The sequence below is a fragment of the Exophiala xenobiotica genome (assembly GCF_000835505.1).
Source record: "Exophiala xenobiotica strain CBS 118157 unplaced genomic scaffold supercont1.6, whole genome shotgun sequence".
NCBI lineage: Eukaryota > Fungi > Ascomycota > Eurotiomycetes > Chaetothyriales > Herpotrichiellaceae > Exophiala > Exophiala xenobiotica.
In genome coordinates, this window is record NW_013562489.1 from 2691936 (window position 1) to 2709946 (window position 18011).

An 18011-nucleotide genomic window follows, 5' to 3' on the forward strand; every position below is an offset into this window, starting at 1 on the left:
TTCAGCCTTATGCCCCCTGGAGACCTGCAGCCTCGGGGGGCCTCTCGCAATCGTGGTCAGTTTCGGTTTGTTTCCGGTGATACACATCCACCCTTGACCATTTCGGCGTAAGAGAGCACGAAGATCAACTTGTGTTTTCTCTATGCAGAGATCCGTCACGAGTCGACCTACCTTCCTGGTCCTAGGACAATCTGCGGCCATGTCCGGCTGGCCAAGCCGACGATAAGCCGTCGTGGCCCTCGCTTTGATATCCAGTGCGGCAGGTCTCCGAAGCACAGCATTCCTCTTCACCTCGTGTCGCGCACAGATGCGTAGTTGCTTCGTTGCGTATTGATGCTGAAGCATGGACACCCAACTGAAAGAGCTGACCGTCGCTCGAGCCCACGATGGCTACCGCAGCGGCAAATTCACCACTCGCCAAGTTGTCGAGTACTATCTCGAACGAATCCAAAAGCTGGACAAAGCCGACAGTGGGCCACACTTGAACAGCATCCTTGCCGTGTCTAGCACCGCCCTCGCCGAAGCAGACGCCTTGGACGCACACCTCAAAACCACGTCAGAGCTCAAAGGCTCTCTACACGGCATCCCAGTCGTCATCAAAGACCAAGCCGACACCAAGTGCCTCACCACCACTTATGGCTCCATCGTCGCAAAAGACAACGTCCCCAGCGAAGACGCAACGCTGGTCGCCAAATTGAAAGCCGCTGGAGCCATCGTCCTCGCGAAGACAACTATGCCAGGTATTATGCCTCGCTCCCTTCTCACCACGTTGAATATCGCAACTAACATTCGCCCACAGACTGGGCAACGTCCTGGCACTCCACGTCTTCCATGTCCGGCGTCACGCGCAACCCGTACGACCTCAAACGCGACCCCGGCGGTTCCAGCTCAGGCACAGGCACCGCAGTCGCCGCAGACCTAGGCCTCCTAGGCATCGGCGAGGACACAGGAGGCTCGATCCGCTTGCCATCCACATTCTGCGGCCTCGTCGGTCTGCGCTGTACTCCGGGTACAATCAGCCGCTACGGCCTATCTCCTCTACTCGTCCCTCAAGACACGCCAGGCCCCATGTGCCGCACCGTGACCGATGTCGCACTCATGCTCGACGCCCTAGCAGGCTTTGACGAGCGCGACCCCTACACAGCGACAGCAGTCCTCTCCGGCAAACCCGTTGGAGGCAGCTACGCCGCCAACTTCTCCGTGGACCAAATCAAATCCGCACGACTCGGCGTCCTCCGCGAGGCATTCGGTCCAGACTCCGACAAGGACTGCGCATCCGTCAACGGAGTCATCAACGGGGCGCTCTCGAAACTCGAGCAAAATGGCACAACTCTCATCGACGTCGAGATCCCGAACCTCAAGCACCTCCTAGAGATCACCTTCACGTATCCCCAGCGCTCCCGCTCCGACCTAGACGCATGGTTCGCTCGACACCCATTCCTCAACAGCACCAACACCAAAGAAATTTATGGGGCCAAACGCTACCACCCAGCCCTCGACTTGTTCGAAGACATCGCCCTGGGCACTGGCACTCCGCAAAAGGATCCCGAGTTCACGACCCGTCTGCTCGCGCGAGAAGAACTCCAACGCGCAATCATCTCGCTCATGGCCAAGCATCAATTCGACGCCCTGGCCTTCCCGGACTGCCAGATCCCAGCACCACTTCTCGACGACGTTCTCACGCAGCGCTGGCCTGCCGCCGCGTTCCCTACGAACACCCTCGTCGCATCACAGTCGCTTATGCCGGCCATATCGGTCCCGGCTGGACTGACCGAAGAGAGAGAAGGCGAGGCAACCTTACAGGTTGGATTGGAATTGCTTGGCCTGCCGTACCGAGAACAAGCATTGTTGGAGCTCGCATATGGTGTGGAACAGCTTGTGATGGGAAGACGACCGCCTCCACTGTAGATTGGTCAGAGACGTGCTGTAAGTTACATAGCGACTCACGGGACTTATAGAGTCAGCACGGATCAGGCAGGGTGGTCGCAACGACAAGGCTGCACACCCTGGATGCCAAGACCCTCTAGAGTTTCTCGGCTCTGACGGCTCTAAGTTAGTTAGGTCCTGTACCTGGGCGATCGCTAACTACAGGATTTGTCGTTATGCGTCGTGACCGAGAGTCATCCCAATCCCCCAGTCTTAGCAGGACTTATCCTGCTCGTCAAATCCCTCGTGCTCCCATTGCACAGTATGACAGGTTGCTTGCTTGCTCGGCATTTTTTGGCTGGTCTGAAGATCCATTGCCGTGATTTGCGTCACGAAGACCACCGATCGTACAACTTGCCCACCTCACGCGATATGTGACGATAGCATTCCCCTCTGGCTCTTCGTTGCGTTTCCGTACCTACTCGTACCACAGCTATGATCACGACACGGCAGATCGAAGCCCATGCGACTTCTAAATTTCTCATCATCCATACGACGCCATTTGTTACGCCACGTGGGTTTGGCCGACTGAGTCTTGCGACTCTTTCATGACGTTTTCCTTGTTCGAATGGCTGCATGATTTTGTGGCGTGGCGACCCTACTCTGACCTTCATGATGGTCCTGATGTAATCATACCTACCTACTTCTTTCGGACAGGCTAATGGTACGCGTACAAAAACTAAGCTTCATATAAGAAGCGACCAACCTCTTTAGCCATGAGCTTGTCTCGAGCCTTGGCCAGATACCCGAATCTTATTTTGACAGTTACCGAGTAACTCATCCTGGACATTTTCCGAGATTCCTGCCGGGCCCTGCAACCACTGTAGTCTTCTACACTCCTGATTTCAGCACTACTACCAAACACACCAAAAAACCAGCAGTGCCAACACAATTTCTTGGTTCTCGCACCATGTATCACCTCACCAATTCCGTCAAGGATCGCAAGGTATCCGAAGCCGGTCGCCAGGAGAATGGTGAGCTAGATCCCGGAGGCGTAAGAGATCACGTGCAATCTGGTAAAGAGATCATGACGGAGCGCACGGAGAATGCTAGACGGTAAGCATAAGCAAAGATTCGCTCCTTCATCCTCCTATGTCCACCCATGCTGAGTTGCTTTCCAGACTGAGCAACCACCCAAACTTACGGGTTGACGGTGATACGCATGCCCCAGATCACTCGAAGCCGGCTTCACAAAGACACAGAGAAGAGGTGGACCGTAAGATTGACCAAGGCATCATCGCCGACCCAGGGCGGAAACGGTCGGTGTGAGTACAAACTTTGCGGACTCATAACATGACACACTGATATCCTGAATAGGGTCCAGCAAGTAAAGGATGCAGTCAATCCTGATGAAGCTTCTTGAAGTGCCAGGAGAATTTGGACATCGGAAGATGAATGTGTCGCGGTTGTAATTTTTGAGCGCAAGCATAACGAGACATAGATGACGAGGTTGGGCTATTCGTAGATTCAAAGCAACCAGGTTATCAAGTTGCAGACTCTGGATGATGAAATGGGTAACGTAATGGTGTGTTTGGACTTCGACATGCCGAAATTTTTGCTGATCGATCCTTACGTGCTCCAAGTCCTGGGCGGAGGTAGCTCTTTCCCTTTTGTCCAGTGCCTTTGCTAGATTTGACGTCGTCAGGCATAAAAGCGACCCTCAGTAGGCATCGACACTGGCCCGGCAGAAAATGCACAATGGCCCACCAAAAGCGATTCTTCCTGTAGTGTTGAGGTATCTCTTGCTGTATGTTCATTTCCGTCCAGGCTTGTTCTTGTTTGGGCATTCGTCGAGGAAAGAAGTGAAGCAACTTCGGACGCCGCAAGATCCCGTGAAATTTGTCGACCGCCGCGTTCCGCAAGTAACCTGGCAGCAAGAGGCATGTCGGACAAATCTCCCAGTTCACCAAGAACCAGAGAGGTCGCTTGCTCCTTGTTTGCAGTTGACGTCAAGACTTCAGTCAAAATCGCCCGCGTCTCTGCTGCACCAGGACTAGTCCAGTATCCCGGGATTTCGCCCCATTTCAACTTCTTCTGGGCAATGCTTTCCGAATCACCCTTCACGCAGCTACTGTCTGCATGGCAAGCGGCCGAGATGGAGATGCTACAACTGCCCGCAATAGGCATGCCCGTCTCGAACGGCATCAACCCAAAGCTTATGAGGCCGAGTATGAGACAGCCGCCCAAAGCAATGGAGAAGATAATCGCGATGGGCGAATAGCCCAAGGTTAGAAGGTGACCGATGTTATTAGAACCGCCCGGGAATGATTGTCCGGTATAATCAATCATTGTGATATTGACAACGAAGATGCTTTGCGAAACAAGCCAATGGAACAGAAGACTGAAGATGACCAGCGGCAAGCTGAAACGGTACGGGAGCTGCAGGAAATACCCGGATCGTTGAGCGCCCCGTGGTTGCGACGAAGATATCCTCAGTCCTTTGCGCTCGACTGCGTACGAGTCCCACTCGCTGGCCAGCAGCATGCACGTGAACAGCCCGTTGTAGGTGAAATACAGCAGCGAGAGAATCAGCTGCGCAATGTTTGCCGTGAGCGCGTTGCGGATTAGTGCTGTCGCACCTCCAGCCTTTCCAGAAGCTACGGCTGAATTCTGCACGAGTGTCCGACCGCTGACGGTACCAAACCCGACGGCCCACAATGAAGACAGGGACTTGGACCCCAGCATCGAGTTCAGTCCTGTGCCGGGATATCCCGCTGCCGTGGCCAGGCCAGCGATGTACAGCAGCAGACAAACCAGCCAGCGTCGGGTACTGACAGCTTTTGCCCACCGACGGCGTCGGGCGTCGTATCTGGTAGGTTGGCGGATTTTTGTGTACTCAGATGAATCAGAATGGGTACTTCTAATCTCGGATCCGGATACCAGACCGACCGCCTTGGCGGAATGGTCAGGCTTTTCCAGAAAGCTCGCCACAGCGTCGCCGGCCGTGAGAAGAGGTGGGTCGTTTCGGGTGTCGAAAGCGACAAAGACCGTCAGCAACATCATGGTCAACTTGACAAAGTTGAGCACCACCACAGCGATTGCTATATCGGCACTGAACTGCAGCTTACACTTCTCCTGGGTCGCCTCGGCGAGGCAGTAATGGACTTTCGGCCCCAAAGGCGCCCACGTCGAATTGGCTTCGGTTTGCCGCAGGATCTGTGGTTCGTCACACGATCTATCGCACTGGTCCAGGTATCCTGTTTGCACGGTACCATTCATACCACAAGTCCACGAAAAGGCTTGGGATTGTCCACAAGTATAGTCGGAGTAGAATCTAGCGAGTACGTAGGTCACCAAATCGGTCGCATTGTTGTCGATGGTAAGGCCGCTGTAGTAAAGGTAAGGATCGGTTATATTTCGATTCACGTCTGGGTCTGAGACGAGAAGGACATTACGATAAGTAGACTGGAAAGTTCGGGTGTATGCTCTGATGCACTCGTCTTTAGTCAGGTTGACTAGCCGTCCTTCATTTGCATCTTGGCGCAGACGATCTGCGAGTTTCGCCATGTCATTGATGGGAACATCCAATCTGCTGGTCACGATACCACTGCGGAGCAGATAGCTGATGTCTGCATAATTGGAGCTCGAAGTGTTTTGGATGGTTGGAAATTCGGAATCGACTCCGAAGGCGACATAGTTGTTTGACGATGTCGACGTGAAAAGAGCAGAATTGTACCTGATGCGAACTTGATTAGCTTGTGGAATGCACATGATTGTGGGACGATGTTCTTACAAAAGATGCAATGGAAGAGAGGATATTCCCAATATCAGCCATAGTATCAGCCTTTTTCGTGGGATATGCTGCAAGTTGTGAATGCTTGGGACACCGATATCCAGCCATCTCGCTCGAGCGTGCGACCGATCAATGTCGGATCTTGTAGGGGCCGAAAGACACTGCATACAGTAATTGCTGCCACTCAACAGCACAGTACTGAGCAAGTTGATGACCAAATGTGCCCATCTATTCAATGTCTGGATCTCGGTGCATGCGCTATCATCACTGCCTTCACGTAGAATGATTGCGCCGTCATCATCATCAGCGTTGCCATTCTGACGACTGTGCTGGACCGCCCAGATCAGAACGCCTAGGTTGACGGCAAATACAAGGGTGCAGAAGATGCAGAAGAGTGAAGCGCTGCCTTGCCAGCCTTTAGGCAGCATGTTGAGCGGCGCGCACAAGGTGTCATAGGCGGCTGGCAGCAACGGCAGCAGCGAACGCAGATATGCTTGAATCGCTGTCCTAAAGTTGAAGGCATGAGACGTCCGTGCTATCTAGGCAAAAGTGCTGTGCTGTGGCACGGCTTCAGCGGCTGGTGAGGCACAAGAGGGGTGCGTGTCGCCCCCAAAAGTTGGGGCCAAATTGGCGTGTTTCAGAATCGCAACAAGGACCGCTTGCGTTGCAGAGCTGTTGCAGAAAACCATCAAAGAATGCTAGCTTGTCTCCCGCTCAGAACTCCAGAAAGCTTGCCAACACAATGATTGCTGCTACAATGCTCACCACAGATGCAGAATTTTGCCTGGCGGCACCAGTGTAGGTCTGCCAGGGGTTCACGGGGTCGGCGCTGGTGGTCGGGCTGCTTGTCGATGGCTTCACAGGTGTTAAGCTGATGGTAACCGTGTTTGTTTGGGCAGCGGCGGTCGTCGTTTGTTCCCACGATCCGGTGCTTACGCCTGGATCATTCTGGTCCGTCCAGGATGGGTTTGCGGCACTCGTCGTGACCATATCGTCATCTGACGAGACAATATCGCCCGAGTTGGTCTTCGGTTTGACAGAGGTCGAGGCTGACCATGTGTGATCGGTTGCAGTCGTCTTCAAAGGGTCCCAGCCGGACGAGGTAGGCTCGGTGACTGTTGCAGCCCAGTCAGACCATGTTGGATCCGCTGGCGTTTTCGTCGTGGTCGAAACCGCCCAATCACTCCAGGTAGGGTCGGCAGAGCCTTTGGCCTTGGAAGCCGACCAATCTGCCCAGGTCGAGTCAGCTTGATTGGTTGAACTGGGATTATTCTTCCTTTTTGTCGTGCTGGTAGCAGTACTGTCATGCCATGCAGGATTAGCTCCAGAGGCAGTCGTCTTTGCATCGTTCCCTGTCAACATCGTAGTAGTGGTCCAGTCGAGCCATGATTGGCGGGTATTGACGGAATCCTTCGTCGAGGCCACTGTTGTAGTCATAGTCCAAGGTTCAGATGTGGTGCCAGTCGAGACTGGGAGGACTGGCGTACACCAAGATGGTATCGTCCAGCTGCTTGTCGCAGATGTAGTTGTCCAGGTTGAGGGTGATGAGCTCGAGGATTCCCATGTCGCAGAGAATGTAGTTGTCATTGTTGATGCTGTAGTCAGAGCGGTCAACGAAGACGACATTGTGGTGGCCGTACTGAATGCTGAATTGGACTCGGAAGCATCTCGGCGAAGTAGCCCGTAAACATCACGCTGAGCATGTCGGAGAGCTTCAGGATACTGGAAGTCAAGCAATGGCTCCCTGTTCGCGAGAGCTGCAAGGGCGGCCACTGCATCCTCGTACTCCTCGTCCTCCGGAGTTGTCCTTCTGAGTTTCATTGAGGCGAGAGCAGAGAATGCAGGTTTATCGGGATTAGCGATCGTACTAATATCTGGAATCACTCCGGTGTCGAGATATGCTTTGATGGTTTGGTAGACTTATTTGGAGGGATCGCGGGTGGAACAATGCTAAGAAAGGCGAAGTCAGCAAAGTTCGAAACTTACGTGCAGACGTGTATCTTACCCCAATACCAGTGTGCCATTGGATACCGCTACCAACAAAACCGGCACTGGAATTGCGAGCAGATTCCGACAGAGTGACGGGATCGTATAAGCCTTCCACGAAAAGAACAGGCGTCTTGGTGACGACGCCTTCGAAGCTGGGTGCTTTTTCCTTGGCATCAACCAGCCAAGTGGAACAAGCAAAGAGAATGGGGCTCATCGTCTCTCCGCCATACTGGCTCCTATTGTTGTAGATAGCTTGCCACTCTTTGAACTTGGCTCCACTGACATCGGAGAAGCGATCAGCATCGCCACAGGTAATTGCAGTGAGGATCTGAGACTCGGTGTCGGCGATTGGGCCGGCGGTCGTGGGATCAAACGGTGGTGTTGCGCGACGTTGAGTAGCGGGTACGGCCGTGCGATTGTTGTACACATATGCCCACTTGTTGGTCCACTTGGCCCACAGGCGTGGCCCTTGGAAGATGACTTGCTGCATGATGCCTTGAAAGTCGCTGAAGTCGATTTTGTTACCTTGGGCATCGCTTGCCGTGAACTTTCCAGCCACCAAGTCCTGATAGAAGGACCATTGTTCCTCAAGGAGTTCTTCGCCGGTCAGCCCGTCATGCGCGATGAGACACTGTGCAGGACTTGCCTGTGCGCACAGCTCGAGAAAATGTTCTAGTGCTGCGTCGTAGTCGGCGACCGCTTCGTCGCCCCTAACACAGTTAGTAAGTGGAAGAGTTACCGCGCCCTTTTGTTCTCTTCGTGACGGGTACAAGGCTTATCTTTTACAGGATCTGGCCATACTCGCAATTTCCTGGGACTGAATTTCGAGCAGCGCCCAACGCCGGTGCATGGTCACTTGGAGTACCTTTTGTACCTAGGTGCTGTCCGTGCACACCACTACAGGCAGCCACATCATATGGTTTCCAGCAGCGCGGCCAAATACCCGTACACATGTGGAATTCACTCCATTATATCTGATGGTCTTCAATAGGAAGAAGCGCAGATCAAACAGGTGACCCCAATAGCGCAAGCAACGGGGACAATTACTTGCGAGCTGGGGCAATGTACTGTAAAACACCGGGTGCCAGGCTTACCGCATTTTAGGGCAACACACTTACACTTCGGACATTTGGAGGAAGGGTCCCAATAGCGCTCTCGACGTGAGGCGAAATTGCTCCATGCGTCGTCTGTCACGTCGGTATGCCTGAGGAAATCGATAAAGCAAGAGATAGCCAGCCTCGCCAGGTGGCAGATGTTGGCCCATACTCTGTACAACATGAATCAACAGGAAGAATCAAAGGTGACAGCGGCTGAGCGGCATCGAGGCCCCCTGAAAAACTTGGCGAACTAACTTAGTTGATCTTAGTGAGTGAGGCTAGAGCCACACGTGATTTCAGCCTCGTTGCCTTGAAATCTGCTGGTACTCAGCCTTGTCCGGTTTCATGCCAATCCGCTTGAATTGCATAGCTGTGTGAAGCTATCCAGTGTGAAACACACGAAGCAAAATCATAAAGAGTCACTGGCTGGCGTCCAAGCGGCACGAGACAAAGAAATCTGAAGCAAGATTGACTGATGATGCACGAGTATGGCAGTCGATTCTTCACTAAAATCGTAAAGACATGGAACAAGTTGGATCAATTTGCAGCGGAAGGCTGCTCCAGCACCAATCAACTGTGCATCGGTTCTTGGTGAATCATACTATGGTACAAGCTCACATGAATATGTGCGTTGAAGTTGCTTTGCATCAAATCGAATCGCCACTGACAACTGCGCATCAGCGTTCCGCCAGCATCGATATCCGACCTTCACTCGTCATCCTCCGGGTCCAAGAATACCAGCTTGCCATCCTGGTTTGAAATTCGTTCGTCCAGAGGAATATGGCGGTAAGTCCAGTTCCCCCTCGCGTTCTGCAATTCATCCTCGAGCCAACCGCTTCGGGTGGTGGCCTGGATCATGCCTGCAGATGTGCTGAAATTCCCGCCCTTGCGCCAGACGAAATGTCCGTTGTCATTCGCCAGGCAGCTATCCAACGCCAGTTTTGAAGGTCGATATTTGCCGTTTAAGTTCCGACATTCTGCAAGCAGTTCCTACTCCCGGTTCATTACCCAATTTCGTGAGGAATGCGTAAAGTTGCCATACAACACCGTGCCGCTGGTGTCTTCCTCATCATCGTCACTCTCACTGTCGCTCTCATCTGGATTATCAGCGTAATTGTACATGTCGGAGTCGCTTGAATGGTCGAGATATTCGTCATACTCCAAGACCTGCCCCTGTTGTCGAGCCACCTTTCTCTCAGCGTGCTTTTTCTCCCAAACCGACGCCTCCCGCTTAAGAAATTCAAGACCGGTCAGGTCATCTAACGCGGAAGCATGCAGCAAGCTCCTGCCGGCTTCATCTTCCAGTTTCCAGAGAACGTAATTAGCTTTGACGGACGCTTTAACTTCCTCAGGAAGCTCATCGAAGGTCAGGACATAAGGGTTGCTGACGCCCACACCTCCGAATCTGCACTCTTGTCTGAAGTAGTTCGCCGGCAATCTATTCCCTTCTGTTGTTGTGAGCCAGAAATGGCCTTCGACGTGCATCGCCGGGTTGTCGTCGAGTCCAAAAAGTTCCGTCTCTTGCCCGTTTTTGCCCAGGTACCGTATAGCAGTCCAACCCGCACCGTACCATCTTGCGCCCTGTTGGCTGAGATGAATGTGTTTAGGGTGCTTGACTTGTTCGGGCACAGGATACAGCACGGTTTCAAAAACAGTGTCGTATTCGATGGACCGATGGGCCTTCTTGACGCCAAACCCGCGTGACTCGCTGATGATGGTACATTGCAGGAAATTCCGATCAAGCCCCTGGCTGGCCATACCTGTCTGAATTGCGGGTATCAAATGCTTGAGGAGCTGTTCGGTGTCGTCGGTTTGCACATGTTCCCCCCATTCGTTTCCACCCTCAAACGGCACAGGGCAGTGAATGTCTCGATACCGGGTAACTGAGCCTATGGTGTTCACGACCATGGTGCCATCTCCTCTGACGTCAGTTGTGGTGTTGATGGCATCCGGTGAGTCGGGGATCATACGCTCACACAAGCGCTTCAGCCGTAGACGAATGTTCTGGAGAGAAGGTAGAAGCTTCGCTATTGAAGGACACAGGTGACTTGATTCACGGTCGGATCTTGACTATCCCAAGCACATTCCGTGTCAAGCTCAAGATGTCGCACCGACGCAGGCAAGGACTCGAGTATCGCGTGGATGTCTTGACCTCTGATCCAAAATCCATGAACATATCCCTCATTGACCGAAGTCACAACAAGGCTGAAGCCAGAGGACTTCACAGCATGGTACGTTCATGGCACTCTTAGTAGACTCGCGGACAATCATCGAGAGCTGGATCACTAGATACTAGTCGTCATGCAACCAAGCTGCAATATTCACGCTGATACACATTGCGGTCAACGCTGCAGCTGGACTGCCACAGCACGTTTGAAGCTAAGTGCATGGTCTTGACCTATGTTGTGAGTGGTTCTCTAGACACCGTAGTCATTGTAGAGCGACTCGTGTCATGCTCAATGGCCCTGAAGACCTGTTAAGAGACGAGCATCGTAGCAGTCAACATGCAGCCAGTCAGCCGGAAAGGTTATATCCTTGGTACCAAGTGACTCGAGGATTCCTTCGTAAAGCTGAACACGAGCTGAAGTCGAAGTTTTGGCCAAGCACCGCAAGTATTTTCCGCACCAATCCAAGCACTTTCTTGGCGTGATGTCATGTTGCCATATGCGGTAATCCTAATTGCCTAATCGGGACAGTTCTTTGGTTTTCATCCACCGACAACAGGCCAAGTCTCAATATTTAAAAAATTCCAAATTTCAATTTCTCCTTCCAATATTATTTCCCGTCTTCGTCGAAAGGCTTGTTGAGAGCAACAGAAGCGGTAAACACGTCGGTACTACTGTGGATAGTCATCTTGCTGTTGACTATGGGTCTGTGCCAACATTTTGATCAAATTGAGGCCATTGGGAAGGCCAAGTTATCAAGGACAAAGTGATGAAAAGTCCTTCCCGTAAGGAGCGAGGGACTTCGTCTTTCGTGGTCGATTGAACTCTTTCTCTCAAAGTCTTCATGGACACGACACCCTGGGGCTTTTTTGCGAGACAGTCACGAAATGTGAGGAAATCGCGGCAAGTTGCTCATATCTTGAATCTGAAGCGTGTTGGTTGCGAACAACTGCTTCAGTCTCAAATGCGACGAAACTCTCCACAGGTATTTCTTTCCCCTAACAAGCTACTTTCACCGGTAAGTTCGCTGCTCTGACACCTGCTTGTTATGCCCTCTCACAATACTTACCTCAATCCGCTTCACCTTCACTGCCGTGCTACATTGCCTTGGAGACAGATCGACTGCCTTGATGTGGGTGTCACTTGACATTATCATGCTTCCAACATTCTTGCCGTTGACCACTGCCGAGAAGATTATCTTAATAGCGAGGTTCTCCCTCTCTGAAGACATGAAAGCAATCGTTTCTCCCGTCCAATCTGGCGACTGAGAAGCCGGAGAAAACACACCATCATGGCGTCATCCAACCCAGAACTGTCATTCGGCACTGAAGTCATTTCACGCAGCTTTTCTCTGAGACGATATCTGCAGCACCAGCCCGTCGACTCTCCACGCGTTGTTCCGCGCCCAATAAATATCCGGGATATTCGTGGAGTCATTGCGCCAGCACCCCTCAGCCCGATCCCAGAGCTTGTACGGCGCAGAATCTTTGTCAGCCGCGCGGCTTTTACGTCTCTCGAGGTCCGGTGGCTGATGGATGTACTGATTGAAAGTCTACAAGAATTTGGACGATTGGCCATGAAAGCATCACCCTCTGTCAGAATCCAGCTACACATACCACAAGACATAAAGACCGCCGCGCAGATCAAGAAGATGCAAGCCGCACTTGCACTGCTCCTACGACAAGTGCCACTTCTGAGGGCCGAACGTGAGAGGTTGAATGCACTGGCAGGTAGCGAAGCTACATGGGACGATGTTAATCAGCTGGCTGTTCCTCTCGAGTCAATGGCGAGTATCATGCGGCTCAGGGACGGAATTCCACCGCGGTTCGTGCACAAGAAGACCGAGATTGCGTATCTCAAAGCCGCAATGGACCTAGCCGCAAACAAGGCGGCTCAGGAGTGAGAGAATACGCATGCAAGGAAAATCACAAATACTAGGGCTTCAAACATACGCTGGCTAATGGGCTGAATTTGAGAATTAAAGGCCCCAACGGACGGGATGGCAGGTGCGGCGTTGAGTGCTGGACTCTTTCTCAAGTATCGGAGACCAGGTTTGACATTGATGAGGGGCATGGACTGTGGTGATTCAGGGATGGTGAGCGAAAACAATCTAGAAATGGCGATTAACGAGGTGTGGTCGAGCTCTGGTGCGCGCGGATCGGTTTGGTGAACTACAACGGGGCTGTTTCATGGAGTCTTTTCCTTCCAGTCAATCAAGTCTGCCTACATGCGGATCGTGAGGGTTGTCTTGCTCTTTTTGATGCTTTACAGTAAAGGGAGTAGATACCTAGATTTTCTGTTGAATGTTGATTGTATTATCCATCCGATCCACCAAGCGCCAACCGGCTCTCGAGGTAATTAACTTATATCCTCTCCCGCATTATTCGTTAAGAAAAATTGATGTAGCGCCGTAATATCCTAAAATGATATCCGGCGGCTCATCAGAACGACCTCTGACTCGGAATGTTCCTATAATCGGCAATTTGTCCACCAATTCTCAACAGCTCACGGTTGCGGCTGAGGACCAGGTCCTATCTCTTTTGACCTTACGGCTAGATACGCCCTATATTTTCAAGTTTGCACCTGTTTAATTATGCCGAAAGTATGCTCCGTCAGACTTTCACAGTCTGCTTTGCCGTATCCTTCCCTTTCACACTTCTCCATTCTGACAACAAAGCCGCAAAGAAGCCACAAGCCGAAGCTCCAGCCGCAACATAGAACGTGCTTGTTATAGCCTTGTTATATGCAGCCAGAACGGCAGGAAGCTCTTCCTTCGTAACAAAACCTCGAACGGCAGATGTACCCAGTCGCAACAAGGTTGAAGCGTCGACCTGAGGCACGTTTTTAGTAAGTTCGCTCACAAGCGTGTTGGTGAAGACGGTCTGCGCAATGGCAAGAAAGACTGAGGATCCGAAAAATTGAAAGAAAGTGACCAGGGAGATGCCAACGCCCGCTTCTTCAGTTGTCAGCACGGTTTGGGCCGCGGTCAACGGCGTCTCCATGCTGAAGCCGTAGCCGAGACCACTGAGAACTTGAAATCCGATCCAGACCGCGTGGCCGCTGTGCACCTTGAAAGTGGAAAATAAACCGGCTCCGATCGATGTGAAGACGCAGCCAGCTAGAATCCAAGGGTTGCAGTAACCTATTTTGGTGATCATCGTGCCTGCAGTGATGGACCCAATGATTTGCGGCACGAAGAGGGCAATGTTCATCACACCGCTCTTGACGGGCGACGCGCCTTTGATGACTTGGAACCACTCGGGGATGTAGTAGATGACGACGAATAATGATCCGAAAACGCACATGGAGGTCAAACTGCTGGAGATGATGGTTCTCCTGCCCAGAAGCCCCAGGGGAATCATGGCGCCGGCGTCCCGATGCAGCTGCCATGTGATGAAGACCAAAAGCATGCCTCCGAAGCCGCAAAATAGACCAATGATTGTTGCGGACTTCCAGGGGTATTCATTTCCACCCCACTGCAACGCGAGCAGTACCATGATTATTGCGGGGAGGAATAAGAAAGCGCCAACGATGTCAAGCTTCTTTGCTCTTTCTATCAGCGGCCGTTGTTTGTTCGGCCGAACGGGAGGATGAAAGAAGGTGACAAGGGCAATTGCGGTGACGGCTCCGAGAGGAAGATTGATGTAGAAACACCACCTCCAAGACACTCTTTGCGTAAGTGCGCCACCGATCAAAGGGCCACTTATGGTTGAAATTCCCATGGTTGCACCTCCCACAGCCATGTAGCCTATACGACATCAGTACGGAATATTGTCAACAAGGTCGGTGAACCAACCAGCACGCTGTTTAAGAGGAATGGTGTGGGCTATGATGGTCATGATTCCAGATACGATGCCAGATCCTCCTGCACCTGCTACTGCTCGAGCCACGATGAGCATGTTGGAGCTGGTCGCAACGGCGCAAATGAGGCTGCCCAGTTCGAAAACCGCAAAGAATCCAAGGAATGTCCACTGTAGCCTATATGTCAGCCCATGGGTTATGAATATCAATGGACGACTTCATACCTTGAGAGAAAACTCGGAGTAGAGCTTGCCCCCCAAAGGTAGGAGTGCGCAACTGCAGAGCCGTTAGACATTTGCAATATTCGGTATGGATTGACCACTTACAGCGACAGAAAGTAGGCACTTCCATACCAGCCAATGTCTGTTGTCGAGTTGAAAGTCTTGGTGATCCTTGGGATTGCCTGTGAGAGAAGTAAGTCCTGACCAATGGATGAGACTTGGACTGCATTTGCTCACGGTGGACACTATGGAGGTATCGAGGCCCAGGAGGAAGAGTGCCAGACACAGACCAGCAATGAGAAGACCAAGCTTCGGTCCCGACATGTAGTATTCTTTTCCATTGGACTCGACAGAGCCATCCTCGTTCTTGGTGAGTGTGGCATCTCCAGGACTCGGTGTCCCTTCAGCTGGCGATTTGAGCTCTGTTCCCTGGGACAATGACATGCTGTTTCGAACAAGCAGGAACTAGTACTGGATGAATATGATTTCACGCAAACACGATGCTGGGAGAAAAGTCAAACCGTACAAAACATTGACTTCTTATAGGAGCCGGAGCAGGAGAATAAGGAGGGGTTAGCGTCGCATAACGAGTGTCGTGACGACTCAATAGTGAGTCACTATATTTGTAAGGAGCCATTTGTCATCACAGCTTCGGTGCGAGATTATTTTGTTCAAGCTGAGAAATGCGTGTTGGTTGTTCCTATAGAAGTGGATATCGCGTGGTTGAACGGGATGAACGGAGCTTCCGTCGGCAACGGAAAATCCATGAGACCGGCAGCGGAAAATCCATCGACGCCGTCTCTATTTGGAGTTCGACCTCCTCTCTCGCCTTTCTGATTTCTGTCATCGAAGCCATCATGTCGCAACGAACGGAGCCGCCGTCGGACCCTGGCGTGAGAAGAAGGGCCTGCACCAATTGTACTGTGGGCAAAGCCAAGTGCACCCCTTTCTCGCCTGACGAGTGTGAACGGTGCCACAGACTAGGCAAAGAGTGTCACTATGCCAGTCTTGCAACTAGGCGTAGAAAACCGCAGTCAAACTCGTAAGTTGTCTTGCATTGTCGCTTTTGATGATATTAGGGAGAGGTTACTGAGACGCGCCAGGCGTCTGCAGGTGCTCGAGCGCCAAGTGAGAGAATTGGCGGCACGACAACGCTATTCGCCTCGCCAGCCACCGAATGTAATGTCCATAGGTTTGTATAATTCTGATTCCAGCAGTTTTGCAACCTCCGATACGTTACAATGGCCTACCTCAACGGGCACTCCAAGCAGTGCAGAGCTGGTGGTTAGCCAGTCGTCCCGGGTCTCTCCAACGAGAGCCAGCAACAGTAGAAGACACACTGCAGATATCATCGATCGTGGTGTGGTGACTAAAGAAATGGCACAAACCCTGTTGGATCGATTTCGCGACAATGCTACTGAACAATTCCCCTTTGTCGTTATCCCTGCCGGAGCGTCACTGGATTCGGTTCGACAAGAGAGCCCTTTCCTCTTTCTCGTTGTAGTAGCTACGATGCTATTCGACGACCCCTCCTTGCAACATCAACTTGGGGAAGATGTCCGCGAGCAAGCCTTACATCGAATTCTCTTGGGGGCTGAGAAGAGTCTAGACCTTCTTCAAGGCCTGCTCGTCTACACTACCTGGTACTGTCATTTCTACCAAGCAGACAAGCATCAAGAACTATTGATGTCACAACTATGTGTCACGCTTGCCCACGACCTGGGCATTAGCAAGAACAAGCGGCAACCAAGCGATAATCGGCCCCAGTGCAAGCCAATCGCAGAGATAGACCTGAGCCTTTCGCTTGCCAACGCGCAAATGCGGGCTTATCTGGGCACGTATTGTGTTTCTTGCTTGTACGTATCCTCTATCCACAAGAGCAAAACGTGATAACTAACGCTGACACCACCTGTGAAGAGTAGCATCGATTCTCCGAAACCGTACCGCCTTACCCTACACCAAATACGTGAGCCACTGCTGTCAGTCGTTAGCGGGTGTAAAAGAGTATGCAACCGACGAATTGATTCCGCATCTTGTACGAAGCCAAAGATTATCGCGGCTCATTGCCGACACATTCTCCTTTGACGACCTAAGCAATGGTGACATGCGAGGAGAATTTATCCTGACATTGACTTCGGATGCTTTCCTTCGAGATGTCGATGCCCTGCGGCTGGAGGTACCTCCACACTTCCAGAAGAACAGTAAGACTACTCTTCCATCCATATGACTGCCACCACTCCCGAGAGTTGCTGATCCAAACCGCAGCTCTTCTAGACCTTGAGTTTCACTTTCTCCGTATGATGACCAATGAAATTGCCTTGCATGCTGAGTTCTGGACTTCGGCAAACGGTTCGGAACATCAAGCTCGACCTGACTCGAGTGGCCTTTTACTTACGAGGTCGAAAATGCTCTGGAGCTCCTTGAACAGTTGCAAAGAGTTCATACACACTTTCCTGGCTCTCCGAAACGAACATCTATTCTACTTGACCGCCTTCGTATATCCCAGATTGTATTCCGTCTTCATCACTCTCGCCAGGTTGGTGTTTGCCGAGTTTGGCAGCACAGGTACGAGCAGCACGGATCAATCAGAAGACATCCGGGACTTCCAAAGCTCCTCTTGGAGCACGCTGAGTGTTGCAAAGGAAGCCGATTTCCTTCACTTGGCCAAAGAGGTCCTGGAAAAGTTCACTGCCGTTGCGAAGGACTACGTTGGCGCCGATGGGAAGCCGGATGCCATGTCTAACTTCGCGTCTGCAATGCGGATACTGATATCAGGCTATGAGCAGCAGATGAACGACAAACAAAGAGCTTCTAAGAGGTCGGAGACTGTGCATCCAGCAGACGGAAGAGCACAGGAGCCTGCTGGTACGGCGGTCGATCTTAGTGCGTATTCACCTGGCCAGGGTATAGGTAATGGCAGCGGAGGTAGTGGCATCTTTGACATGCCGGCGTTCGCATGGGATTCGCCCACTCGAATGGCTTGGGATGATATGTTGGAGACTTTCACCATGGGTCCATTCTCGTAGGGGTCAATTTGGGCGGGGAAGGAATACGGCCTTCCGTCAAGTCATATAGCAAG

At 52.0% G+C, this 18011-nt stretch overlaps 9 protein-coding genes across 9 annotated transcripts; 4 read left to right on the forward strand and 5 right to left on the reverse strand.

Moving 5' to 3' along the window:
• Nucleotides 1–306: 306 nt before the first annotated feature.
• Nucleotides 307–2135, forward strand: PV05_10282 (uncharacterized protein). The gene is made up of 2 exons (XM_013456704.1): nucleotides 307–740; nucleotides 800–2135. Exons 1-2 carry the CDS (start codon nucleotides 344–346, stop codon nucleotides 1906–1908), a joined length of 1506 nt encoding a protein of 501 aa, XP_013312158.1. The 5' UTR covers nucleotides 307–343; the 3' UTR covers nucleotides 1909–2135.
• A 701-nt stretch (nucleotides 2136–2836) lies between these two features.
• On the forward strand, nucleotides 2837–3289 carry PV05_10283 (uncharacterized protein; the record flags this gene model as incomplete). The annotated part of the gene is made up of 3 exons (XM_013456705.1): nucleotides 2837–2982; nucleotides 3048–3191; nucleotides 3244–3289. The coding sequence occupies 3 exons, from the start codon at nucleotides 2837–2839 to the stop codon at nucleotides 3287–3289; spliced, it is 336 nt and encodes a 111-aa protein (XP_013312159.1).
• A 278-nt stretch (nucleotides 3290–3567) lies between these two features.
• On the reverse strand, nucleotides 3568–6087 carry PV05_10284 (uncharacterized protein; the record flags this gene model as incomplete). The annotated part of the gene is made up of 2 exons (XM_013456706.1): nucleotides 3568–5602; nucleotides 5660–6087. The coding sequence occupies 2 exons, from the start codon at nucleotides 6085–6087 to the stop codon at nucleotides 3568–3570; spliced, it is 2463 nt and encodes an 820-aa protein (XP_013312160.1).
• A 286-nt stretch (nucleotides 6088–6373) lies between these two features.
• On the reverse strand, nucleotides 6374–7480 carry PV05_10285 (uncharacterized protein; the record flags this gene model as incomplete). The annotated part of the gene is made up of 1 exon (XM_013456707.1): nucleotides 6374–7480. One exon carries the CDS (start codon nucleotides 7478–7480, stop codon nucleotides 6374–6376), a length of 1107 nt encoding a protein of 368 aa, XP_013312161.1.
• Nucleotides 7481–7579: 99 nt separating this feature from the next.
• On the reverse strand, nucleotides 7580–8912 carry PV05_10286 (uncharacterized protein; the record flags this gene model as incomplete). The annotated part of the gene is made up of 3 exons (XM_013456708.1): nucleotides 7580–7609; nucleotides 7665–8358; nucleotides 8767–8912. 3 exons carry the CDS (start codon nucleotides 8910–8912, stop codon nucleotides 7580–7582), a joined length of 870 nt encoding a protein of 289 aa, XP_013312162.1.
• Nucleotides 8913–9453: 541 nt separating this feature from the next.
• On the reverse strand, nucleotides 9454–10653 carry PV05_10287 (uncharacterized protein; the record flags this gene model as incomplete). The annotated part of the gene is made up of 2 exons (XM_013456709.1): nucleotides 9454–9670; nucleotides 9740–10653. 2 exons carry the CDS (start codon nucleotides 10651–10653, stop codon nucleotides 9454–9456), a joined length of 1131 nt encoding a protein of 376 aa, XP_013312163.1.
• A 1548-nt stretch (nucleotides 10654–12201) lies between these two features.
• PV05_10288 (uncharacterized protein) lies at nucleotides 12202–12813 on the forward strand (the record flags this gene model as incomplete). The annotated part of the gene is made up of 1 exon (XM_013456710.1): nucleotides 12202–12813. The coding sequence occupies one exon, from the start codon at nucleotides 12202–12204 to the stop codon at nucleotides 12811–12813; it is 612 nt and encodes a 203-aa protein (XP_013312164.1).
• A 548-nt stretch (nucleotides 12814–13361) lies between these two features.
• PV05_10289 (uncharacterized protein) lies at nucleotides 13362–15421 on the reverse strand. Its single transcript, XM_013456711.1, has 5 exons — nucleotides 15170–15421; nucleotides 15038–15114; nucleotides 14936–14987; nucleotides 14707–14881; nucleotides 13362–14658 (listed from the first exon to the last, which is right to left on the reverse strand). Exons 1-5 carry the CDS (start codon nucleotides 15374–15376, stop codon nucleotides 13523–13525), a joined length of 1647 nt encoding a protein of 548 aa, XP_013312165.1. The 5' UTR covers nucleotides 15377–15421; the 3' UTR covers nucleotides 13362–13522.
• Nucleotides 15422–15789: 368 nt separating this feature from the next.
• On the forward strand, nucleotides 15790–17958 carry PV05_10290 (uncharacterized protein; the record flags this gene model as incomplete). Its single annotated transcript, XM_013456712.1, has 4 exons — nucleotides 15790–15974; nucleotides 16036–16788; nucleotides 16850–17133; nucleotides 17198–17958. 4 exons carry the CDS (start codon nucleotides 15790–15792, stop codon nucleotides 17956–17958), a joined length of 1983 nt encoding a protein of 660 aa, XP_013312166.1.
• Nucleotides 17959–18011: the final 53 nt, after the last annotated feature.

Bases quoted from the DNA above. Each gene is read 5' to 3' on its own strand.
- PV05_10282 (XM_013456704.1), top strand. From the start codon at position 344: ATGGACACCCAACTGAAAGAGCTGACCGTCGCTCGAGCCCACGATGGC. The intron at 741-799 runs GTATTATGCCTC...ATTCGCCCACAG, and splicing joins CGCGAAGACAACTATGCCAG to ACTGGGCAACGTCCTGGCAC.
- PV05_10289 (XM_013456711.1), bottom strand. From the start codon at position 15,376: ATGTCATTGTCCCAGGGAACAGAGCTCAAATCGCCAGCTGAAGGGACA. The intron at 14,988-15,037 runs GTAAGTGGTCAA...ACGGCTCTGCAG, and splicing joins AGTGCCTACTTTCTGTCGCT to TTGCGCACTCCTACCTTTGG. The intron at 14,882-14,935 runs GTATGAAGTCGT...TATAGGCTACAG, and splicing joins ACTCCGAGTTTTCTCTCAAG to TGGACATTCCTTGGATTCTT.